This window comes from Ovis aries, chromosome 1 (assembly GCF_016772045.2).
Source record: "Ovis aries strain OAR_USU_Benz2616 breed Rambouillet chromosome 1, ARS-UI_Ramb_v3.0, whole genome shotgun sequence".
Lineage (NCBI taxonomy): Eukaryota > Metazoa > Chordata > Mammalia > Artiodactyla > Bovidae > Ovis > Ovis aries.
The window spans coordinates 103,775,874-103,802,600 of NC_056054.1; the positions used below are offsets into that span (position 1 = coordinate 103,775,874).

Genomic DNA, 26,727 nt, shown 5'->3' on the forward strand with positions numbered 1-26,727 from the left:
CCCTGGACAGGCAGCCTTGAGGGCTTCCAGGAGAGCAGGAGCCAGGCTGAGCTGACCCGGAAGGAGATAGTGTCAGGAATTGGGCAAGCACAAGGGGAAAAAGTAGCGTCTGTAATCAGACTGACGGACATGGGGCAACCCAGGGGGAATGAAACTTAGTCCTGTTTACAGGAAAGAGCTCAGCCCTGGCTGTGTGTCTCAACACCAGGCCCGAGCCCGTGGCTGAGGAAATGAGGACAGAGCATGCAGGGCCGGTGGAGAAACCCCCAGGAAGGGACAGGAGGACTGGGCTGAGCTGCCGCTTTGTAATCAAAAGCCTGTGCAACCCAGTACATTTCAGGTGAGACAGGCAGGGAGGATCCACCTGGGCCTGGGGCAAGGGTGGCCTGAGTCACCCTGCCAACTGTCTCCCAGTCTCTGGAGGTGACTAAGGGTCTGCACGAGGCAACGCAGACCCCAGTCGTGGGATTCCAGTCCACAGGCCCCACTCCTGCACACCCCCCACTCCACTCTGTGTGCTGAAGTTGGGCCGTGTCATGGAGATGACAGGACGGGGTCCCTGTCTTGGTAGAGGATACAGACAGCCACACATAACCTCAGTGCAGCAGGACAAGCACCTCCACAGGGGAGGTCCAGAGGGAAAGTGAGGCCAGTGAGACTGACCCCTAAATGATGAGAACTGAAGATCAGCCTGTATGTGAACGTGGCGTCCACGGAGGGCCTGCTTCTGAGCTCCGCTGATCAGGAACAAAGGTCTCCAGTTCAGCCTGCAGGGCGCTGCTTCCCATGTTTGGTTCACAGATCCAGCTGGCAGAGGGTACCAAACCAAGTTCCTTAAATGATACCCCCAATCACCTGCATAGGGGCGCAGACAATTACCCATCACTCTTTCAAATAACTCATTGTTTCTATCACAGTGCACTCAGGACATGGGTTCTCAGACCATCCTCAGAGAAGAAACCCACCAAGATGGACCCAGCAGGACCTAAGGGCAGACGAGACCTTCCCCCAAGAGATTGTGCATCAGCTTCCTGGGCTTCCAGGGAGAGACGAAAACAAACAACACAGAGAGAGGGCAGGGGCAGGTCTGAGCTGGGAGGGATGAGGGAGTCACAAATAGCCCAGAGTCAGAACAACACCCACATCCATCATCATTTATTTATTAACAAAAACAAAACCAAACCCTCCTCTCCCCAGGAAGCCTTCCCTGACCGATAGTCACCCATGTTCCACTCATCACTCTTCTCATTGACAGGCTGCATTGCCAACTTTAAGTTTGACCCATCTCTGACTCAATGTGTGGAAAACCCACCTCACAATCTTCCCTCACCGACTGCCCGTGGACCTGCCACCCATGTCAATTACCAGCATCATCTTCCCCACCCTGTTCTGGCCCCTTCCCAGTCCCGGCTGCTCCGCCTTTGTTGGGGCTCTCTGTTGAAGCTGGGAGAACTTCTGCCCTCGTGGCTCCTGTCCAATCAGGTGTGAGTAGTGAATGAGTGACCAGATAAACATCACTGGTGAGGCCTGGCTTCCTTGTCAGAGAGCTGACTCCCCGAGAGAAGAGACTCCACCCTTTCAGACCAAAAGCTGAGGGTAAGGGCTGTCTCCCCGCTCAGACAGGGGCTCCCGGGGGCAGGGGCTGTCTCCCCGCTCAGACAGGGGCTCCTGGGGCACAGACTACCCAAAATGACTGATCCTCCACGTAGGACCAGACCTTTCTTTCTGGGCCCAGAACCGATGCATGGAACCAGGAACTGAGCAGCACCCAGAAGTCTTCACAAAGTTGCTTTATTCTCTTCCCTCACAGCGTCCACTCCGCGCGCGCACACACACGCACACACACGCTGTGTCTTCAGCGGCCCGCAGCTGGGTCACACCGGCTCCCTAGGAGGCCCCGGCGCCCCCCTAGTAGAGGCTGTGCTGGCTGCAGTGGTGGGCACACAGCTGCCGGTGGTACTGCCAGTGGTAGTCCTTCACCAGCTTGCCCAAGATGTAGAGGAACTCCTCAAAGCAGATCTGGTTGTCCTGGTTCTTGTCTGCCGCCCGGAACAACTGTGTGATGTAGCACGGCTCCTTCCGGCCCTGAGGAGTGAGCAGAGGTTCAACCCCGCACCCCAGCACCACCCTGCAGTGAAGGCCAGGCTGCTGGTGGGAGGACAGGGGCAGTCGGTGGAGAGAGTGTGGCCTGGCCCTGTCTGGAGGGGGTTTGCAGGAGACAGCTCCTCATTCAGTCAGTGGCCAGGACCCTCTGCGCTGCAGAATGTTCAGGCAGCAGTGTTGGGGGCCCCTCGGCTAACTGGACCTGGGGCTGCATGGGAGACAGAGAGTGCAGGCAGGGCTCCATGTGCTGGTTGACTGGGCACCCCCAACACAATTCACCTTTGCCCATCCTCAGTGGCTGTGGGCTAAGTCAGTTCAGTCATATCTGACTCTGTGCAACCCCATGGACTATAACCCGCCAGGCTCCTCTGTCCATGGGGATTCTCCAGGCAAGAATACTGGAGTGGGTTGACATGCCCTCCTCCAGGGGATCTTCCTGACCCAAGGATGGAACCCGGGTCTCTTGCATCAGCCAGCCAGCTCTTTACCACTAGCTCCACTTGCCTATCTCTCCACTAGCTAAAGTGCCAGCTCCCCTGCAGGGACAGCCCAGCCCAGGGCCGTCAGGGTGGAAGGCTATGCCTCCCTCCTTCACAGTGGGAGCCTCCAGGGCAGAGCCCCCTGCCCCTGGTGTCTGCATCTCCAGGGCTGCTGCAGGGCCAGCACCGGGTGGGGTCAGGGATCTCCATGCAGTGCCATCTGCCTGGGGACTGTTTAGGACTCTGCCCAGGTCACCTCCAGAAAGCACAAAGACGGGAAAGGCCAGAGCTAGGGGCCCTGGCGTCTCTGGGACATCCCGAGTAGGCAGCCCTCGGGGCTGGCAGAGGGAGGAAAGGAGCATTTGAGGTGGAGGGGACAGCAGGGAGGAGTCCAGCTCAGAGGGTAGGTACAGGCAGGTGGCTCACTGAGCAGCACGGGAGAAGCAGGTGTCAGCAGGATTTCGTTGGTGGGCACGGGAAAGCTGGGGTGAAGCTCTCAGAAAGCCTCCAGGAAGGAGGCCGCTGCAATTGTAAGCAGCCGTGGGCCTGGGAGCAGTCCTCATCCCTGTGGAAATTCTCCCCTTCCATCTCCCCCATGGCCCCACCATCTACTTATTACCTTATATCCTCTGCAAATTTGGTTGGCCTTAGAAACTGGAGGCCTCTGGCCTGGGACAGGCACCTCCCGGCTTCCCTCCTCTCAGACCACTGCCCAGGCTGCTATGTTTGCCCAGTGAGTCCTCCAATGCAGGTTCTGGGGGTCCTTGCACAGCCCCCTGACACTGGCAACTGGCCTTGGAAAGAAAAAGCTTTCCCAGAAACAGGGACTAGCCAGTCACCCTGGTCCCACTGCCCTGTTACTCTCGAGGCTGCACTCCAATAAAGAGAGGGTGAGGCTCTCTCCTCTGACGTGTCCCAGAGGCAGGCAGGGGACACAATATGAGAGGCAAGCAGGGGAGGCGCCTCTCCTGGAATGGAGGGCCTTGAGTTGGGCACCACCTGAAGAACTCTGGACGTGACAGTCCAGAGACCCAAGGGCTGGACGCCAAGGGCCAAGAGACAGACACTTCTGCCGGCCTTGCAGTCCCGAAGGAGCTGGGTAGTCACAGGGCTGGGCCTGATGATGGAGGAGAGGCACAAGCCTGAGGAGGTGGCTGAGCCCAGCCTGAGTTTCGGGCCTGGGCCCCCAGACTGCTCGGAGGGACTCTGTGGGCCTCTTGGATGAGAGAGGAAATGACATTCCCAGCCCCACAGGTTAGCAGCAGCCACCACAGCCCAAACTGTCCTTCACTGGGACTGGGAGGTGGATGAGGCTTATACAGACCCCAGGAGAAGGGCCTAGGGTTCAAAGGTCAGGTGTGGGGCAAGGTCGCTTGGGCAGAGGAAGGATTTAGGTCTTTTTCTTTCCAGAAGCAGGTCAAGCAGAAGAACAAACAGGTTTGGGGTTAGGATTGAGTTTCAGGGATTAACTAGCTGTGCTTGGTCTGGAGTGGGGCCAGGCAGAGAGTTTCAGGAGAGGGAAGGACAGAAAATAAAGCTAGGCTGGGCCACACTTCCCCCACCAAACCTCCTGCCCTCCGCCCTCCTGCACACCCCCTCCCCTAGCTGGAAGTGCTCCTGAGAGATGGCTTCCTGTACCTCCACCCGCACCACTCGCTTCCAGCCCCACAAGCAACCCCACACTTTACGTATCCCCACCCAACCCCACGCACCAAGGTCTCCATGAAGCGGGGCACGTTGTCCGTGAGCAGAGCTTTCAGCTCCTCCAGCGACAGTGTCTCCACATCCCCTTCCCGGGCAGCATACTCGTGGTAGCAGTGGATGATTTGGAAGAGGGATTCCTCCACTGGTGTGTCCGTCATGGTGGCTGGGCCTGGGCCCAGGATGGGGGCAACTCAGGAGATGCAGGGGGAAGCAGCTGGGGACAGTGGAGAATCTGGGGGCAGGGAGCACAGCAGAGCAGGCCAGGCAGAGGCCAGGCCACAGCAGGTGGCTGCTTCCTCCAGGAATCTGCTGCCCACTTGTGTAAGGGCTCCTCTCTGCCCTCCCCACCTGATCCCTTGCAAACTTGGCTCAGCCTCCCTGCCCTGCAGGAAACTGCCACAAACTCAGGACAGGGCTCTGTCCCTTCCCTGAGCCAGCAGCCTCCCAGGAGACAGGATCTGTGTCCTGTCCCACCCCCAACCATGCCCTCAGTTTAGGAGCCCTCAAAATCGAGAAATCAAGGAGCCCTCGAAATCAAGAATGAGAAGAAATTAGACTCTTGGAAGCAAGATGACATATCCCAATGGAAATATTTTTAAACCCCTTGAGAAGGCAAGATACCCACTACCATAAACTATTTTGTAACACAAACAAAATATTGAGATAATTACCCCACCCAGAACCCCAGACGTGCTCAAATATTGTTTTCCTTTTGGGGTTGAGTACAGACAGCACAGGGCCCCCCATCTTGCTCCCACTCCTGCCCTGACTGGCCCTCTCTGAAGGAGTCTGTGTGCCATCTGCACGCCTCCAGGGCCCCCAGAGTCTCTGTGTGTGGGGCTGTTCAGTCCCCAGTGTCAGGAGCATGCAGGGGTGCTGCAGCCTCTTCCAGTCACCCCAAAGCCCCATCCAGGTGCTCTACATGGGTGAACCAGGTGCCCTCAACCCCCTGCTCCCCACTTCTTTTAGAGACGAGATCCCTGTTTTCAGGAGGCAGGGCTATCCTAGAGCATCAGCTGTCCTCCCTGGATTCTGGGCAGATAAGATTCAGGACAACTGGTTCCAGCTCTTACAGAGCCAGTCAGGCCCTAGGCAAAGCAGTTTATGCACAGGATCCCATGCAGTCCTCTCAATGACCTTATAAAGTAGGCATCACGCCTCTGCCCCATTTTCCGGAGGAGTAAACGAAATCCAAAAGGCCTAAGTGAATTTCCCCAAATCACACAACTGACCATTTGGAGCTGGAATCAGTCAGTGTCTTTGGCGTTATAAGACATGTTTTTGATTTGGAAGTCCTTAACCCTTTTGAGGCCACAGTATGCTATTGGGACATCCATCTACAAGGCACACATCCTCCAAAATGGGTAAGCAACTCCTTTCAGCTTATCCTGGACCTGTGCAGGATATCCTGGACCCACACAACCCAGCCACCCCTGCAGCTCTCTCGGACCAGGCACTGACCTGTTGCTGCTGCTGATCCACAGTCTTGATCTGTGTTTTATCCTAGAGACTCCTCGGTGCTCAGGCTGGAGGCAGTTGTGAGAGCAGGGGCTCCTCTGCCAAGTCCCACATCCTGCCCAGCCTCAGTGCCTCCAATTATGGCAGCCAGTGCTGTGACTCTTAACTGCTTCCTCAGCAGCACAACTGACCCTTAATTGCATTCCTGAGATGACCTCACAGGACACTGCTTTCTGTGATTAACTCAGTCAGTTTCAGGGACCCACCTGCCCTCAGAGCCTGATCTAAAGCGTCTCAGAACCACAGAAGATCATGTTATCCATCTCCCCACCTCAGAGCTCATCATCACAGCTCCAGGGCTCATTCGGGGTCAGACACACAACTTAAATACATCTTTGGGGATGTCCTCCCACAATTAGCAGAACCCCAAACTCCAGAGTCTAGAAGCACAGTCATTCATCCAACAAATATTTCTCAAGCAGTAGGCCCTCTCTAGGCAATAAAGAGTAAGACATGAGGCCAAGTCACAGGGTGGGGATGCTTGGAGAGGACAGAGTCACAGTCAGAGAGCACTGGGAACATTACTAATTTAGTGGCAGAAACAGGGTACCCTGGGCAGCCAAGGAGCACTTCTGCCTGCCTGGAAAGCTGAGGAAGGTTTCCTTGGGAGATGCTATTTGCCATGGCCACTTGAAAATATGGTTGCAAGGAGATGCATGGAGAACCAGGCTCTCCAGACAGAGGAAAAGGCTTTGCCCAGGGGCAAAGACTCGGGTGCATGAGGGAGAGTGGCTTGCTTGGGGGGTGAAGTCCACAGGGCATCCGATGAGCAGTTAGAAGAAACAAGACTGGACAAGGCAGGATGGAGACCAAATGTGAAAGGCCTTGTGTGCCAGGCTAGAGCTGCAGCTTTATCCTGCGCAGAGAAACTAGCTGACGAGGGATTCTTAAATGGGTTAGGTGATGGACGAGAGGTGACAGGAGTAGTAGGGCCACCTTTTTTATAAGGAAGTAACCCACTGCAGAGAGGCAGTGATCTACTCTAAAGGGGTCCTGACGTGTAAGCGTGGCCTCCATTCAGGGGCCATCCAGCTGACAGGTTCTTGAGTGACAGGTGAACTGCCTCACCACCACACTCCCCCACTCCCACCCCCAAGCCTTCTCTCAGCCACCCGCTTCCACTTCTGTCTCACCCATGCATCTTCCATGGGAGGACGCACACAGGCCGATGAGTAAATCTCCCAGAAGGGAGCGCCAAAGGACAGTTAATTAACCAGAGATTGTGTCTTGACATGCCTGAAGATTTGAGAGAAAAATAGATATATTGTTAAAGCAAAATGTTTTTCAGTTTACAGGGTGAGCCTTCATCTGCCCAACTTAATGATTTCCTCAGTAAACAAGTGGCTCATCAATACACTTTTATATTTTGAAAATAGAAGCAGGGCTCAAACTTCTAAACGGTAAAACAATCTGACAATGTCAAGCTGAAGTCACAGAGATATGTTTGATTCAGCCATTCCCTGGGAATTGATTCCCATTCTCCTGGGAATTTATTTTACAAAAGTAATCAGAGAGACGTTTAAAAGCAAAAAATAAGAAAATGTTCACAACTCCGATATCTATAGCCAAGGGACAATATAGAAGTGAAAACCTTGAAAACAACTACTTATCAAACTTCAGATGGAGATACATCCTTGGACAATCTCCACATGATAATTTGTTACTCAAAAGGAACTCTATTTTTGGCCCATGGCATGAAGTGGGTAGAAGGTGATTTGCACCCCTCTTCACCCTGCCTTTGTTCAACCTGGGAAAAAACAACTCTCTACACCATCACACTACACAATGATGACCTTCCCCAGCTCTGCCGCAACTAAATTGTCTCTTATTATTATGCTGTGGGCATCTTCTCACACTACTAATCAATGTGAGCCCAGTTTTTAATAACTGTGAAGTGATCATTGGTTTCATGTATCAAAATTTATTTTATTAATCTATTATTGGCAGATATTTAAAATACTCCACTTTAATCAACTCTTCCTTAATGCTGATATTTCTTCAGAATTTTGGCATGTGTGCTAGGTTCTGGGGAGAAGGGGAACAGAACTGAATTGATATTCCCTTCCCCTGCCAGAGCCAACACTCTGTATCCACCCAAAGCCCACCACCAGAGCCACCACCCACATCTCATGACGACAAGCAAACCCCTAAACACCAGCCCACACATACACACACCTGAACATAGGCATCGCTGCTACAGCGAGATCTCCCATGTACTAGACCCAAGAGGGCTCCCCTCAGCCATGACTTCCTTCTGTGAGAGCAAAGGCCACCCCCCCCCCAGCAGCCTTCCCCATCCTAATATAAAACTCAGTAGACTCCTTTACAGTGTTGCATCGGACTGCATGTATCTAGATATTTACCTTTACCTGTGAGATTTATGCTGCCCTATGTTTTCACATTGCTGTTTAGTGAGTTTTCATTTCAACTGAAGAACTTTCTTAAGCATTTCTTGTGAGGCAGTTCTACTGACAACCAAGTCCCTTAGTTTTGTTTGTCTGGGAAAAGAAAAGAAAGAAAAGCCTACAATCTAATGATTTCATGGGTGAATTCTACCAAGCATTCAGAAAAGAACACCACCAGCGCTTCTTAAACTCTTTCAGAAAATAGAAGAAGGGGGAGCACTTCCAAACTCAGTTCTTGAGCATCACCCCAATACCAAAATCAGGTAAAGAGTCTACAAGAAAATGAAACTACAGGCCAATACCCCTGATGAATGTAGATGCAAAAATCCTGAGTAAACGCTAGCTAACTGAATTTAAAAATACATTAAAAGGATCACGTACCATAACTAAATGAGGTTTATCCCAGGGATGCAAGGAAGGTTTGACATGTATAAGTCAACAAGGCGGTATAATACATTAATAAAATGAAAGGAAAAGAAAAACATGAGTATTTCAATAAATGCAGAAAAGGCGCTTGACAAAGTTTAACTTTCATTTACAATTAAAACTCTCAACAATGTAGGTATAGAAGCATCTTATCTCAACACAATAAATGGCATGTATGAGAAGCCCACAGGTAACTTCATAGTTAATGGGGGAAACTGAAATCTTTCCCTCCAAGATCCCTCTAAGATAAGGCAAGGAGGCTTACTCTTGTCCCTTCTTATCAACATAATAATGGAAGTTCTAATTAGAGAAATTAGACCAGAAGAGGAAATAAAAGGCATCCAAATAGGAAAAGAAGAAATAAAAGTATCTGTTTGCAGATAGCAAGATGATACACATAGAAAACACTAAAGACTAAACAAGTACAAAAATCCTGTTATAAATAATAAACTAATTCAGTAAAGTTACAGGATATGAAATAAACATGAAGTTCACTGTATCTCTATACACACACAGTAAACTATCCAAAAGGGAAATGAAGAAAATAATCTCATTCACAACAGCAATAAAAAGAATAAAGTACTTAGGAAACAACAAGAAGTGAAAAACTTGCACTCTGAAAACTCACAAAAATATTTATTAAGAAATGTTTTAAAACACAGACAAAAGGAAAGACATCCTTTGCTCATGGATTGCCAGAATTAATATTGTTAAAATGTCCATTCTAACCAAAGTGGTCTATAGATTCAATGCAATCCCTATCAAAATTCTAGTGACATTCTCTATAGAAATAGAAAAACAATCCTAAAATTTGTATGGAACTGTAAAAGACCCTGAGTAACCAAAGCAATCTTGAGCAACAAGAACAAAGCTAAAGACATTTGATGATTTCAAAATTCATTACAACACTACAGTAATCAAAACAGTATGATGCTGGCATAAGAACAGACATAGAGATGAATGGAACAGAATACAGAGTTCAGAAATAAACCCACCTTAAAGTCAACTGATCTTCAGCAAGTGCCAAGAGCACAAAATGAGGAAAAATCAGTCTCTTCAATAAATAGTGTTGGGAAAATTGAATATCAACATGCAGAAAAAGGAACCATGACCTCACCATATACAAAAATCAACTGAAAGAAGGATTAAAGGCTTAAATATAAGTCCTGAAACTGTAAAAACTACTAGAAAAAAACATAGGGGGAAAGCTTCTTGATATTGGTCTGGGTAATAATTTTTTAATATGAACCCCCAAATCACAGGCAACAAAAGCTAAAATAGACAAATGGGATTGCATTAAATTAAAAAGCTCTGCACAGCAAAGGAAACAACCAACAGAGTGAAAAGGAAACCAGAATAGGAGAAAATATTTGCAAGCCATATATTTGATAGAGGGTTAATATTGAAAATAAATAAGAAACTCATACAACTCAACAGCCAAAAAAACTAATGTCCCACGGGCAAAGAATCTGAATAGATACTTCTCCAAAGAATACATACAAATAGCTAGAAGGTATATGAAGAAGCGTTCAACTTCAATAGTTGAAAAGGAAATGCACCTCAAAACCACAATGACATGAAACCTCATACCGGTCAGAGTGGTTACTATCAGAAAGACAAAAGGTAACAAATGCTGGTGAAGATGTGGGGAAAAGCAAATCCTTATATACTGTTTTGGGGAATGTATATTGGAACAGACTTCATGGAAAATAATGAAGGTTTCCCCAAAACTCAAAAATAAGATTACCTACGACGCAGCAATCCTACTTCTGGATATATATTCAAAGGAAATGAAACCAGGATCTCAAAGAGATATCTGCATTCCTGTGTTTATTTCAGCATTATTCATGTAGCCAAAATATGCTAAAACCTAAATGTCCATAGACATGGATTCCTGGTGGTACAATGGATAAGAATCCACCTGCCAATGCTGGGAACACGGGTTCGATCCCTGGTCTGGGAAGATTCTACATGCCAATCAGCAACTAAGCCCCAGCGTCACCAGCTGAAGCCTGTGTGCAGTAGAGCCCACCCACACCCTACAACTACTGCAGCCCACGCGCCTAATGCCTGTGCTCCCCAGCAGAGGGGCCACCACAGAGAAGCCAGGGCACCGTAGTTAAGAGCAGCCCTCGTGCGCCAAACCAGAGAAAGTCCGCACGCAGCAACCCAGCACAACCACAGACAAATAAATGACTTTAAAAATGCCCATGGACAAAGAAAACATGATATGCGTGTGCAAAGGAACACTGTCCGGCCACTAAACAAGAAAGAGAGCCTGCCATTTTCAGCGACATGAATGAGCCTAGAGAAGGTTACGCTAAATGAAACAAACCCGACACAGAGGGACAGATACTGCATGAACGCACTATATGCGTAATCTTAAAGGGCTGGAATATGAAGTCAAATGGCCCTTAGGAAGCATCACTACAAACAAAGCTAGTGGAGGTGATGGAATTCCAGTTGAGCTATTTCAAATCCTGAAAGATGATGCTATGAAAGTGCTCCACTCAGTATGTCAGCAAATTTGGAAAACTCAGCAGTGGCCACAGGACTGGAAAAGGTCAGTTTTCATTCCAATCCCAAAGAAAGGCAATGCCAAAGAATGCTCAAACTACCGCACAATTGCTTCTCACACACAAGTAAAGTAATGCTTAAAATTCTCCAAGCCAGGCTTCAGCAGTACATGAACCGTGAACTTCCAGATGTTCAAGCTGGTTTTACAAAAGGCAGAGGAACCAGAGATCAAATTGCCAACATCCACTGGATCATCAAAAAAGCAAGAGAGTTCCAGAAAAACATCTATTTCTGCTTTATTGACTATGCCAAAGCCTTTGACTGTGTGGATCACAATAAATTCTTCAAGAGATGGGAATACCAGACCACCTGATATTCAGAAACCTGTATGTTTCTTCAGAAACCTGTATGCAGGTCAGGAAGCAATAGTTAGAACTGGACATGGAACAACAGACTGGTTCCAAACAGGAAAAGGAGGACATCAAGGCTGTATATTGTCACCCTGCTTATTTAACTTATATGCAGAGTACATCATGAGAAACGCTGGGCTGGAAGAAGCACAGGTGGAATCAAGATTGCTGGGAGAGATATCAATAATCTCAGATATGCAGATGATACCACCCTTATGGCAGAAAGTGAAGAAGAACAAAAGAGCTTTTTGATGAAAGTGAAAGAGGAGAGTGAAAAAGTTGGCTTAAAGCTTAACATTCAGAAAACTAAGATTATGGCATCTGGTCCCATCATTTCATGGGAAATAGACGGGAAACAGTGGAAACAGTGTCAGACTTTATTTGGGGGGGCTCCAAAATCACTGCAGATGGTGATTACATCCATGAAATTAAAAGATGCTTACTCATTGGAAGGAAAGTTATGACCAATCTAGACAGCATATTGAAAAGCAGAGACATTACTTTGTCAACAAAGGTTCGTCTACTCAAGGCTATGGTTTTTCCAGTGGTCATGTATGGATGTGAGAGTTGGACTATAAAGAAAGCTGAGCACCGAAGAATTGATGCTTTTGAACTGTGGTGTTAGAGAAGACTCTTGAGAGTCCCTTGGACTGCAAGTAGATCCAACCAGTCCATCCTAAAGGAGATCAGTCCTGAATGTTCATTGGGTGGACTGATGCTGAAGTTGAAACTCCAAATCTTTGGCCACTTGATGCGAAGAGCTGACTCATTTGAAAAGATCCTGATGCTGGGAAATATTGAGGACAGGAGGAGAAGGGGACGACAGGGATGAGACAGTTGAATGGCATCACCGACTCAATTAGTGGACATGCGTTTGGGTGGACTCCAGGAGTTGGTGATGACAGGAAGGTCATGGAGCCGCAAAGAGTCAGACACGACTGAGCAACTGAACTGAACTGAACTGAAAAGGGCTGAACTCAAAGAAAAGGAGTAGAAAGGTGGTTACCAAGAAATTAAGGGAGAGGGAAATGGGAAGAAGTTGGTCAAGGGATACAAAGTTTCACCCATGCAAAATGAGTAAATTCTAAAGAGCTAATGCAAAAAATTGTGGCTACAGTTAACAGTTCTTTACTGTACACTTGAAGTTTGCCTAGAAGGTAGATGATAAGTGTTCTCATGCAGGAAAAATAAAGAAATATTTGTATATATATTTATTAATATTATATATGTGTGTGCTCAGTCGTGTCCAATTCTTTGCGACTCTTTGCACTGTAGCCCTCCAGATTCCTGTCCATGGGATTTTCCAGGCAAGAATACTGGGGTGCATTGCCATTTCCTCCCCCAGGGGATCTTCGAACGAACCCACACCTCTTGTGTCTCCTGCATTGCAGGCAGATTCTTTACTGCTAAGCCACTGGCAAAGCAAATATGTATAGTATATACGATTAATATGTTAATTATCTTGATTATGGTGGTTATTTCAAAATGCATTATGTATATCAAGCCAACAAATTGTACACCTTAAATATATATCATTTTTGTCAAATATTCCTCAGTAATAAATTGTTTAACAGTCTGCCTTCTAGAAGCTCATAGTCTGGAGGTAGAGACAGATCCCTACACAAATCTTCAAGGTAGTGTACTTAGAAAAGAACCGCAAACTTGGTGCCAAACATGTATGCCTATCACCACCAGGACACAATCCCAGCCTTCGCAAACATCCTGGCTTTCAACATCTTTCCGATTGTGGAGCCCAGTCATTGAAAACAACACCTTGTGGCAACCAGCAGTCACTGCATCAAAGGACTTGGGTTGAAAAAGATTCACCCCCATTGGCATTGAAGGACTCAGGGTTTTAGACAATTCAAGGATAGGTAAAGACCCCAAGAGAATATTACTAGATTTCTGGTTGGGTGGGGAGAGGAATTCAAACAATTACTTTTAAAAGTAAATAAATATAGCCACTTTAATACCCAAGATGATGAATCTGATTACACTGGTTAAGTATGAGGCTCCGTTTGGGATTTGTGCCAGTTCTCATTATAAATGAATGAGTGAACGAATGTTAATCTCTCAGTCGTGTCCAGCTCTGCAACCTCATGGACTGTAGCCCACCAGTCTCCTCTGTCCTTGGAATTCTCCAGGCAAGAATACTGGAGTTGGTTGCCATTCCCTTCTTCAGGGGCTCTTCCCAACCCAGGGATCAAACCAGGGTCTCCTGCATTGTAGGCAGATTCTTTACTGTCTGAGCCACCAGGAAAGCCAAACTTTCTATTTTACAGGCCAATTTTATGTTTATAATTAAAGCAAACTGATATCATAGTCAATGACTTCGCTGGTACCTGAAACGTGGGATGGGCTGTGCTTGAAGGGAGATTACAAGATGGTTTGGAATCATGGGGAATGCTTAGGATGAAAGAGAACAGAAGCGTGATAGTGAACGGCAACTTAGTTTCTTTACTATATAGAAAGTAAGAATAGTATCAGAGTAAAGGGAGTGCCTTCTGTAGGATTAAGAGGTTTCTGCTGCTGCTGCTGCTGCTGCTGCGTCCCTTCAGCCATGTCCGACTCTGTGCAACCCCATAGACGGCAGCCCACCAGGCTCCGCAGTCTCTGGGATTCTCCAGGCAAGAATGCTGGAGTGGGTAGAGACTGGCGAAATAACTAAAAGTACAAGATAACTTTAAAAATGTCTCCTCTGTGCTGAGTACTGTCCCCATGGACTTTCCATTTGTCTCATCTTTATAACAGTTGCTGATCAGGAATCTAAGGAAAAACAGGGTAAAGGAATGTGCTCCAGGTGACTCAGCTGGTAAATGCAGAAGCATGACTCAAACACAGCTCCAGGTACAGCTCCATGGAGCCCACACTTTAAAAAAAAAAAAAGAAAAAGCTTCATTGAGATATCATTGACATATAAAAGTTGTATATACGTAAAGTATACAACTTGATGTTTTGATCACGTACACTTTGCAAAATGATCACCAGAATCAAGCTAATTCATACATCCATCACCTCACATAGTTACTATTGTTTATATGTGTTAAGACTTAAGATTTATCCTCTTGTAGTATACTTGTGACTACAAGTACAGTACTGTTAACTATTATCACCATGTTGTACATTAACTACTATATTACCTTGCTTCTAAATAACGAGAGATCCAGCCAGGGAAGAGTCCTGCCATTAGAGTGTAAATGTAATACAAAATGTAATACAAAAGCACACTCAGATGGGAGCCAGTCTGACGTGTTCAAGGGACAGAAAGAAGGGCTGGAATGATGTAAAAGAAAAGCAAAGAGAGAGAGAGATGAGAGATAGGCTCTGGTTTTAACAGAAAGCCAGAGATGAGAAAAGGTCAGAGAAGGGGGGACTTTGAAAATTTGGAGTTTATGCTGAGTAGCATGGGAAACCACAGAAAGATATGCTGTGCTTATGAACTAGAAGACTATGCACTCAGTTTCCCCAAAAGTGATCTATAGACTCAGGACAATCCTATCAAAATTCTAGCCAGAATTTTTATAGACATTGACAAGTTACTTTTTAAAAAATGCATGGGACCATTATATCTGCTACTGTGGGCAAGAATCCCTTAGAAGAAATGGAGTAGCCATCATAGCAAACAATAGAGTCTGAAATGCAATACTTGGACGCAATCTCAAAAACGACGGAATGATCTCTGTTCATTTCCAAGGCAAACCATTCAATCTCACGGTAATCCAAGTCTATGCCCCGACCAGTAACGCTGAAGAAGCTGAAGTTGAAAAGTACTATGAAGACCTACAAGACCTTCTAGAACTAACACCCCAAAAAGATGTCCTTTTCATTATAGGGGACTGGAATGCAAAAGTAGGAAGTCAAGAAACACCTGGAGTAACAGGCAAATTTGGCCTTAGAATGCGGAATGAAGCAGGGCAAAGACTAGTAGAGTTCTGCCAACAGAACGCACTGGTCATAGCAAACACCCTCTTCCAACAACATGAGGGAAGACTCTACACATGGATATCACCAGATGGTCAACACCGAAATCAGATTGATTATATTCTTTGCAGCCAAAGATGGAGAAGCTCTATACAGTCAGCAAAAATAAGACCAGGAGCTGATTGTGGCTCAGATCGTGAACTCCTTATTGCCAAACTCAGACTGAAATTGAAGTAAGTAGGGAAAACCACTAGACCATTCAGGTATGACCTAAATCAAATCCCTTATGATTATACAGTGGAAGTGAGAAATAGATTTAAGGGACTAGATCTGATAGACAGAGTGCCTGATGAACTATGGACGAAGGTTCGTGACATTGTACAGGAGACAGGGAGCAAGACCATCCCCATGGAAAAAAAATGCAATAAAAAGCAAAATGGCTGTCTGAGGAGGCCTTACAAATAGCTCTGAAAAAAAGAGAAGTGAAAAGCAAAGGAGAAAAGGAAAGATATACTCATTTGAATGCAGACTTCCAAAGAATAGCAAGAAGAGAGAAGAAAGCCTTCCTCAGTGATCATTGCAAAGGAATAGAGGAAAAAAAATAGAATGGGAAAGACTAGAGAGCTCTTCAAGAAAGTTAGAGATACCAAGGGAACATTTCATGCAAAGATGGGCTTAATAATGGACAGAAATGGTATGGACCTAACAGAAGCAGAAGCTATTAAGAAGAGGTGACAAGAATACACAGAGGAACTATACAAAAAAAAATCACAATGGTGTGATCACTCACCTAGAGCCAGACATCCTGGAATGTGAAATCAAGTGGGCCTTAGGAAGCATCACTACAAACAAAGCTAGTGGAATACCAGTTGAGCTGTTTCAAATCCTAAAACCTGATGCGGTGAAAGTGCTGCCCTCAATATGCCAGCAAATTTGGAAAACTCAGCAGTGGCCACAGGACTGGAAAAGGTCAATTTTCATTCCAATCCCAAAGAAAATCAATGACAAAGAATACTCAAACTACTGCACAATTGCACTCATCTCATATGCTAGCAAAGTAATGCTCAAAATTCTCCAAGCCAGGCTTCAACAATATGTGAACCGTGAACTTCCAGATGTTCAAGCTAGTTTTAGAAAAGGCAGAAGAACCAGAGATCAAATTGCCAACATCCAATGGATCATCAAAAAAAGCAAGAGAGTTCCAGAAAAACATCTATTTCTGCTTTATTGACTATGCCAAAGCCTTTGACTGTGTGGATCACAAGAAACTGTGGAAAATTCCTCAAGATATGGGAATACCAGACCACCTGACCAATCTCTTGAGAAACCTATATGCAGGTCAGGAAACAACAGTTAGAACTGGACATGGAACAACAGACTGGTTCCAAATAGGAAAAGGAGTACGTCAAGGCTGTATATTGTTACCCTGCTTATTTAACTTAGATGCAGAGTACATCATGAGAAACGCTGGGCTGGAGGAAGCACAAGCTGGAATCAAGATCGCTGGGAGAAATATCAATAACCTCAGATATGCAGATGACACCATCCTTATGGCAGAAAGTGAAGAAGAACTAAAGAACCTCTTGATGAAAGTGAAAGAGGAGAGTGAAAAAGTTGGCTTAAAGCTCAACATTCAGAAAACCAAGATCATGGCATCTGGTCCCATCACTGCATGGGAAATAGATGGAGAAACAGTGGAAAGAGTAGCTGACTTTATTTTTTTGGGCTCCAAAATCACTGCAGATGTTGACTGCAGCCATGAAATAAAAAGACGCTTACTCCTTGGAAGGAAAGTTATGACCAACCTAGACAGCATATTAAAAAGCAGAGACATTACTTTGCCAACAAAAGTGCATCCAGTCGAGGCTATGGTTTTTCCAGTGGTCATGCATGGATGTGAGAGTTGGACTATAAAGAAAATTGAGTGCCGAAGAATTGATGCTTTTCAACTGTAATAATGGAGAAGACTCTTGAGAGTCCCTTGGATTGCAAGGAGATCCAACCAGCCCGTCCTAAAGGAGATCAGTCCTGAATTTTCACTGGAAGGACTGATGTTTAAGCTGAAACTCCAATCCTTTGGCCACCTGATTCGAAGAGGTGACTCATTTGAAAAGACCCTGATGCTGGGAAAGATTGAAGGAGAGAGGAGAAGGGGACGACAGAGGATGAGATGGTTTGATGGCATCACCGACTCAATGGACATGAGTTTGAGTAAACTCCAGGAGTTGGTGATGAACAGGGAGGCCTGGCATGCTGCAGTCCATGGGGTTGCACAGAGTCGGACATGACTGAGTGACAGAACTGAACTGATGGAATTGAAAAAAGCTTAGAATAGCCAAAGTGTTAGCTGTTCAGTTGCGTCCACCTCTATGCAAACCCATGTACTGTAGCCGGTCAGGCTGCTCTGTCCATGGGGATTCTCCAGGCAAGAATACTGGAGAGGGTTGCCATTCCCTTCTCCAGGAGATCTTCCCAACCCAAGGATCAAACCTGGGTCTCCTGCCATAACTAAGACACTGTGAATCTGGTTCAGGGATAGCCAAATAGACCGACAGAATATTTAAACAACAACAAAAAAAAAGCCGAGAAACAGAAACCTCGATTAAGCAGAGTTGGGACACCAGCAGGGGGAGCCCTCAGACTGTGACAATGGCAGAGCCTAACCCGCTCCAGCATTCTTGCCTGGAAAATGCCAGGGACGGAGGAGCCTGGGAGGCTGCAGTCCATGGGGTTGCAAAGAGTCGGACACGACTGAGCGACTTCACTTTCGCTTTTCACTTTCATGCATTGGGGAAGGAAATGGCAACCCACTCCAGTGTTCTTGCCTGGAGAATCCCAGGGACGGGGGAACCTGGTGGACTGCCATCTATGGGGCCGCACAGAGTCGGACACGACTGAAGCGACTTAGCAGCAGCAGCAGCAGCAGCAACATTAAGACTTCTTTCCTGTCAAGGACTTAACTATGGACAAGGCCTATTCTCTTTTATTTTGCTACAGTTTCCCAACTTCTTTCTCTTCCCCTTCTTCACTTGATGCCAGGAACTTGCCCATGACTCTCTATGGCTGCAGACTGAACTGCAATTTGCTGCTGATCCCAAAGAAATACAGCTTTGCTGGAGAAATATCTGGTTGTTTCAGATCAACAGAACTAAATGGAGACCCGAGAAAAAGGCATATGTAATACAATATACTTGTTCTATGACAAAAGCAGCACTGCTGAGCCATAGGAAAAGGAAAGCTTTTCAACACATCGGACTGTAAAAAAAAAAAAGAAACTTGACCTCATAAGTCAACAAAAATTCCAAGTGGACTGCAGGTCTAAAGGTGAAAAGGCATCCCACTCCAGTACTCTTGCCTGGAAACTCCCATGGATGGAGGAGCCTGGTGGGCTGCAGTCCATGTGGTCGCTAAGAGTCAGACATGACTGAGCGACTTCACTTTCACTTTTCACTTTCATGCATTGGAGAAGGAAATGGCAACCCACTCCAATGTTCTTGCCTGGAGAATCCCAGGGATGGGGGAGCCTGGTGGGCTGCCATCTACGGGGTTGCACAGAGTCGGACATGACTGACGCAACTTAGCAGCATCAGCAACATAGGAAAATATGAAGACCTTGGAGTAGGTAGGCAATGATTCCTTAAACAAGACAAAAGGAACACTATTCCCACAGAGGTGCTGGGATGGCAAGTGGGGCTCAGGAGCAGCCAGGCAGGTGCTCAACCTGAGAGTTGCTCGGTGAACCCAGATTCTCTGAGGGCCATACCAATGCCTCTAGCCCACCTCCCTCTCCAGGGGTTTCTGAGAGACAGACCCCCCAGACCCAACCATACCCCACTCATAGAGATAACTAGATAGTCAAGAAAATGGCCTTACTTCAGACTCTTCCTCTCTGACTGATTTGGGCTTCTTTTCCATGCATTTGTGAGAAAGGGTGACCAGGTCCCTTCGATACAGTGCGACTCGCCTTTGCCGTCAACAGGCTGAGGCTGACAAAGCAGCGGCACGGGTGTGCATACCAAACTGAGAACCTGTCGGAAAGAAGAATGAGAGGCAAGGGGTGTGGAGGGGTTAGAAGCAGAGCTAAAAAGAAAGACCACAGACTTGCTTTTCCTTTGATCCAGATGATTTGCTGGAAGCTCCGTAAATAGGAGGGATGGGGGATGAAGGCTGGAGGCCTGGAACTCTGAGCCCAGGAGAAGACGGTGCCCGCCATGGAAAAGCTAGAGTAGGGGAGCCAGGCTGAGCTGTGGGGTTGGGAATTGTAGGTTATGGGTGCAGGGTACACAGGACTGAGGAGGGGCCATGGAGATAAGAACAACACCCCTTAAAGCCAGAACCTGCAAATCAGTACCCAGCTTCCCCTGCTGCCACCCTAACTTGTCATCCTATCATCTACTAACCCAGGGCACTTGAGTCTGGGGTGCTCAAGGGATGACCCAAGCTACGGTCAGAACAAAACCAGAATTCTGAGGAAGTGCACCACCCTGCTTGGAGGCTTATATCATGGGAAGGGTCACATCAAGATTGAGAGGGACCGGCTCAAGGGGCATACTAGCGAGCCGACCCACCCATATAACAAAGTCACTGTAGGGCACTGGTTTTAACAGAAAGCAAGTGGAGGCAGAGACACCTTCCTTACATTTCCACCCTTGTACACAAGGCTCAAGATAGAAGAGAGAGAGAGAGGGAATGATTCATTAGAGAGCAAAGTCTCCCGTTTTTGCAGAAGTGTTTGCAGCTAGCTTCTGTCGGTAGAAGAGCTAAAAAGAAAAAGATCTTGGCACAGAATTTTTCAATCAGCATAAGGACAAGCACTTAAAGGACAAGACAACTGGCCTTTGCGTGGAGGATTAAATCAAAAGGCAGATGCAGTTATTCTAATTTCTTTTTTATAGACGTATAGTTGAATTGCAATGTTGTATTAATTAATGCTATACAGCAAAGTGACTCAGTTATATATATATAAACATTCTTTTTCACATTCTTTTCCACTATAGTTTATCACAGGATATTAAATGTAATTCCCTTTGCCATACAGTAGGACCTTGTTGCTTATCCATTTTATATATACCAGTTTATATCTGCTAATCCCAAACTCGGAAGTTATCCTTCCCCCACAGGAGCATCCCTCCCCCTTGGCAACCATAAGTCTATTTTCTGTGTCTGTGAATCTGTTTCTCTTTCATAGATAGGTTTATTTATAGAATATTTTAGATTTCACAAGGAAGTACTATCATATGGTATTTGTTGTTCTCTCTCTGACATGTCGGTATGATAATCTCTAGTTGCATCCATGCTGCTTCAAATGGCATTAGTTCGCTCTTTTTCATGGCTGAGTAGTATTCCATTGTATATATGTACCACATCTTCTTTATCCATTCATCTATCGATGGACATTTAGGCTGTTTCCATGTCTTGGCTATTGTGAATAGTGCTGCTATGACTATAGAAACGCATGTTCTCATGTTCATAGCAGCACTGTTGACTTCTATTTTTGAATTATAGTTTTATCTGGACATATGCACAGGAGTGGAATTGCTGGATCCCATGGTAATTCCATTTTTACTTTTCTAAGGAACTTCTATACTGTTTTCCACAGTGGCTGCACCAACTTACATTCCCACTAAACTGTAAGAGGGCTCCCTTTACTCCAGACAATGTCCAGCATTTGTCATTTGTAAACTGTTTGATGATGACCATCCTGACCAGTGCAAGGTGGGATCTTGTAGTTTTGATCTGCATTTCTCTAATGACTAGCAATGTTGAGCACCTTTTCATGTGCCTATCGGCCATCTGTATTTCTTCTTTGGAGAAATGTCTCTTTAGGTCTGCTGTCCGTTTTTCAACTGGTTTTGTTGTTATTGTTGGTGGTGTTGTCAAGTTGCATGAGCCGTTTGTATATTTTAAAAATCAAGCCCTTGGTTGGTCACATCATTTACTAATATTTTCTCCCATTCTGCAGGTTGTCTTTTCATTTTGTTTATGATTTCCTTTGCTGTGAAAATGCTTTTAAGTTTGGTTAGATCCCACTTGTTTATTCTTGCTATTTCTATTCTTTTGGGAGGTTGATATAAGAAAACATTGGTATGATTTATGTCAGAGAATATTTTTCATATACTCTCTTCTAGGAGTTTTCTGTTGTCACGTCTTATGTTTAAGTCTTTATGCCATTTTGAATCTATTTTATTTTTGTGTATGGTGTGAGGGTGTGTTCTAACTTCATTGATTTACATGTGTCTATCCAACTTTCCCAACATGATTTGCTGAAGAGACTGTGTTTTTCTTTTCTCATTGTATTTCTAGGTTCCCCATTCTGCTCCATTGATCCATATGTCTGTTTTTGTGCCAGTACCATGCTATTTTGATTACTGTAGCTTTGCAGTATTGTCTAAAGTCTGAGATGATTATACCTCCTGCTTTATTCTTTTTCTTCAGGTTTGGTTTGGCAATTCTTGGTCTTTTATGGGTCCATATGAATTTCAGGATTATTTTTTCTAGTTTTGTGGAAAATATCAGGGGTAATTTGATAGGGATCACATTAAAACTGTAGATTGCTTTTAGTGCATGTGTGCTTGCTAAGTCCCTCGTCGTGACTAACTCTTTGTGATTCCATGGACTGTAGCCCATGAGGCTCCCACATCCATGGGATTCTCCAGGGAAGAATACTGGAGTGGGTTGCCATTCCCTACTCCATTTCTTTGGGTACTATGGCATTTTTAAATTTGTATTGGCGTATAAGGACTTTACAATGTTGTCTTAATTTTTGCTGTATAAGAAAGGGAATCAGTTGCATGTATGTATACATGCCCTCTTTTTTAGTTTTCCTTCCCATTTGGGTCACCACAGAGTACTGAGTAGAGTTCCCTGTGCTATGCTGCAGGTTCCCATTGATTCCCTATTGTCTACACTTGTTGTTGTCGTTGTTGTTCAGTCACTAAGTCACATCTGATTCTTTGTGACCCCATGGACTGCAGCATGCCAGACTCCTCTGACCTCCACTATCCTCCAGATTTTGTTCAAATTACTTCCACTGAGTCAGTAATTCTATCTAACCATCTCATCCTCTGCTGCCAACTTCTCCTTTTGTCTTCAATCTTTCCCAACATCAAGATCTTTTCTAATGAATCAGATCTTCACATCAGGTAGCCAAAGTATTGGAGCTTCAGCTTCAGCAACAGTCCTTTCAATGAATATGCAGGGTTGATTTCCTTTAGGACTGATTTGTTTGGTCTCCTTGCAGTCCAAAGGACTCTCAAGAGCACCACAGTTCAAAAACATCAATTCTTTGGCAATCAGCTTTCTTTATGGTTCAACTCTCACATCCGTACATGACTACTGGAAGAACCATAGCTTTGACTATACAGACCTTTGTCATCACAGTGATGTCTCTGCTTTTTAATATGCTGTTTGGTTTGTCATAGTTTTCCTTACAAGGACCAAGCGTCTTTTAATTTCATGGCTGCAGTCACCATCCACAGTGATTCTGTAGCCCAAGAAAATCAAATCTGTCACTGCTCCCACTTTTTCCCCTTCTATTTGCCATGAAGTGATGGACCAGATGCCATGATTTTAGTTTTTCTAAGATCACTCTCCTCCTTCACCCTCATCAAGAGGCTTTTTCATGTCTCTTCACTTTCTGCCTCTTCATGGTTCACAGCCTTGTCATAGCAAAGGGGCTTGCATGACTCAATGAAGCTATGAGCCATACCAGGCAGGGCCACCCAAGATGGACAGATCATAGTAAAGAGCTCTGACATAAGCTCCAGTAGTCCACTGGAGGAGGAAATGGCAACTCACTCCAGTATTCTTGCCACAAGAACCCCATGAACAGTACGAAAAGGTAAAAAGAAATGATATTGGAAGATGAGCCCCTCAGGTCAGAAGGTGTCCAGTATGCTACTGGTGAAGAGCAAGGGGAAATTACTAATAGCTCCAGAAAGAATGAAGGGGCTGGTTCAGAGAAGAAACACTCAGTTGCGGATGTGTCTGGTGGTGAAAAGTAAAATCCAATGCTATAAAGAACAATATTGCATAGGAACTTGAAAGGTTAGGTCCATGAATCAAGGTAAATTGGACGTGGTCAAACAGGAGACGGCAAGATTGAACATTGACATTTTAGGAATCAGTGAACTAAAATGGATGGAAATGGACAAATTTAATTCAGATGACTATTATATCAAGAATCCCTTAGAAGAAATGGAGTAGCCCTCATAGTCAACAAGAGTTCAAAAGCAGTATTGGGTGGAACCTCAAAAACAACAAAGTGATCTCAGTTTCATTTCCAAAGCAAACCATTCAACATCACAGTAATCCAAGTCTATGCCCCAACCACTGATGCCTAAGAAGTTGAAGTTGACCAGTTCTTTGAAGACCTATAACACCTTCAAGAACTAGCACTAAATTCCCTTTTTCATCATAGGGAATTGGAATGCAAAAGCAGGAAGTTAAGAGATACCCAGAATAACAGGCAGGTTTGACCTTGGAGTAAAAAAATGAAGCAGGGCAAAGGCTAACAAAGTTTTGTCATGAGAATATGCTGGTCATAGCAAACACCCTCTTCCAACAACACAAGAGATGACTGCACATGAACATCACCAGATAGTCAACACCGAAATTATATTGATTATGTTCTTTGCAGCCAAAGATGGAGAAGCTCTAGACAGTCATAAAAAAACAAGATCTAGAGCTGACCATGTCTCAGATCATCAGCTCCTCATTGCAAAATTTAGGCTTAAATTGAAGAAAGTAGGAAAATCACTAGACCATTCAAGTATGACTAAATCAAATCCTTTATGATTATACAGTGAAGGTAATGAATAGATTCAAGGAATTAGATCAGGTAGACAGAGTGCCTGAAGAACTGTGGACAGAAGTTAGTAACATTGTACAGGAGGCAGTGACCAAAACCATCCTAAAGAAAAAGAAATGCAAGAAGGCAAAGTGGCTGTCTGAGGAGCCTTTACAAATAGCTGAGGAAAGAAGAGAAGTGAAAGGCAAAGGAAAAAGGGAAAGGTGTACCCAACTGAATGCAGAATTCTAGAGAACAGCAAGGAGAGATAAAAAGGTCTTCTTTAACGAACAATGCAAAGAAATAGAGGAAAACAAAAGGATGAGAAAGACTAGAGATCTCTTCTAGAAAATCGGAGGGAAAATATAAAGGGAACATTTCATGCAAGGATGGGCATAATAAAGAACAAATGGTAAGGACCTAACAGAAGCAGAACAGATTAAGAAGAGGTAGCAAAAATACACAGAATAACTATACAAAAAAAAAAAAAAAAAAGGTCTTAATGACCCTGATAACCACAGTGGTGTGGTCACTCACCTAGAGCCAGATGTCCTGGAATGTGAAGTCAAGCAAGTCTTAGGAAGCATTATTATTAACAAAGTTAGTGGAAGTGATGCAATTCCAGCTGAGCTGTTTCAAATCCTAAAACATGATGCTGTGAAACTGCTGCACTCGATCTGTCAGGAAATTTAGAAAACTCAGCAGTGGCCACAGGACTGGAAAAGATCAGTTTTCACTCCAGCCCAAAGAAAGGCAATGCCAAAAAATGGTCAAATTACTGTACAGTTTCACCTATTTCACATGATAGCAAGGTTATGCTGAAAATCCTTCAAGCTAGGTTTCAGTAGTACATAAACTGAGAACTTCCAGATGTACAAGCTGGGTTTAGATAAGGTAGAGGAACCAAACATCAAATGGCCAGCATTCATTGAATCATAATGAAAGCAAGGGAATTCCAGAAAAACATCTGCTTCACTGACTATGCTGAAGTCTATGACTGTGTGAATCACAACAAACTGTGGAAAATTCTTCAAGAGATGGGAATACCAGACCACCTTACCTATCTCCTGAGAAACCTGTATGTGGGTAAAGAAGCAACAGTTAGAATCAGACATGGAACAACTGACAGGTTCAAAATTGGCAAAGGAGTAAGTCAAGGCTGTTTATTGTCACTTGGTTAATTAACTTCCATGCAGAATACATCATGGGCTTCCCTGGTAGCTCAGCTGGTAAAGTATCCACCTGCAATGCAGGAGACCCCAATTCAATTCCTGGATCCGGAAGATCCCCTGGAGAAGAGATAGGCTACCCACTCCAGCATTCTTGGGCTTCCTCGGTGGCTCAGAGGGTAAAGAATATGCCTGCAATGCGGGAAACCTACGTTCGATCTCAGGGCTGGAAGATCCTCTGAAGGAAGGCATGGCAAACGACTCCAGTATTCCTGCCTGGAGAATCCCCATGGACAGAGGAGCCTGGCAGGCTACAGTCCATGGGGTCACAAAGAGTCAGACATGACTGAGCAACTAAGCATAGCACCAGAGTACATTATGCAAAATGCCAAGCTGGATGAATCACAGGCTGGAATCCACATTACCAAGAAAAGTACCAACAACCTCAGAAATGCAGAGGATACTACTCTAATGGCAGAAAGTGAAGAGGAACTAAAGAACCTCTTGATGAGGGTGAAAGAGAAGAGTGAAAAGCTGGCTTGAAACTCAATATCTTATACATAGTAGTGTATATATGTCAATCCCAACTTCCCAATATATTTCACCTCCCCTCCTTACCACTTTGACATCCATAAATTTTCTCTACGTCTGTCTCTCTATTTCTACTTTGTGAATAGTTCATCTGTGCCAGTTTTCTAGAATCCATATATAAGTGATATTATTATACGATATTTGTTTTCCGGTTCTGACTTACTTCACTCTGTATAACGGGCTCTAGGTCTATCCATGTCTCTGCAAATGGCACTATTTCATTCCTTTAAATGGGTGAGTAATATTCTATTATATATACCAAATCTTCTTTACCCACTCTTCTGTTGATGGACATGTAGGTTGCTTCCGGTCCTAGCTGTTGTAAATTGTGCTGCAATGAACGTTGTGGTGCATATATCCTTTTGAATTACTTTCTCCAGGGATATGCCCAGGAGTGGAATTGCTGAGTCATATGATAATTCTAGTTTTAGTTTTTTGAGGCACCTCCATGCTGTTCTCCACAGTGGCTGTACAAATTTACACTCCCACCAATAGTACAGAAGGGTTCCCTTTTCTCAACATCCTCTCCAGGATTTGTTGTTTGTAGATTTTTTTTAAAGAAGCCATTCTCACCAGTGTAAGGTAATACCTCTTTGTAGTTTTGATTTGCACCTCACTATTAGTAATGTTGCTGAGCACCGAAGAATTGATGCTTTTGAACTGTGGTGTTGGAGAAGACTCTTGAGCGTCCCTTGG

At 45.1% G+C, this 26,727-nt stretch overlaps 1 protein-coding gene across 4 annotated transcripts; it reads right to left on the bottom strand.

The window, feature by feature from the left end:
- Positions 1-1,127: 1,127 nt before the first annotated feature.
- Positions 1,128-5,915, bottom strand: LOC105605551 (protein S100-A15A). Of its 4 annotated transcripts, none has more exons than XM_027975330.3 (3): positions 5,748-5,915; positions 4,295-4,455; positions 1,128-2,085 (listed from the first exon to the last, which is right to left on the bottom strand). In XM_027975330.3, exons 2-3 carry the CDS (start codon positions 4,442-4,444, stop codon positions 1,909-1,911), a joined length of 327 nt encoding a protein of 108 aa, XP_027831131.1. In that variant the 5' UTR covers positions 4,445-4,455; positions 5,748-5,915; the 3' UTR covers positions 1,128-1,908. The 4 variants fall into 4 exon arrangements, with proteins under 4 accessions (XP_027831131.1, XP_042109993.1, XP_027831127.1 ...); XM_042254059.2 differs by having other exon boundaries at positions 4,295-4,500; XM_027975326.3 differs by having other exon boundaries at positions 4,295-4,518; positions 5,748-5,914.
- Positions 5,916-26,727: the final 20,812 nt, after the last annotated feature.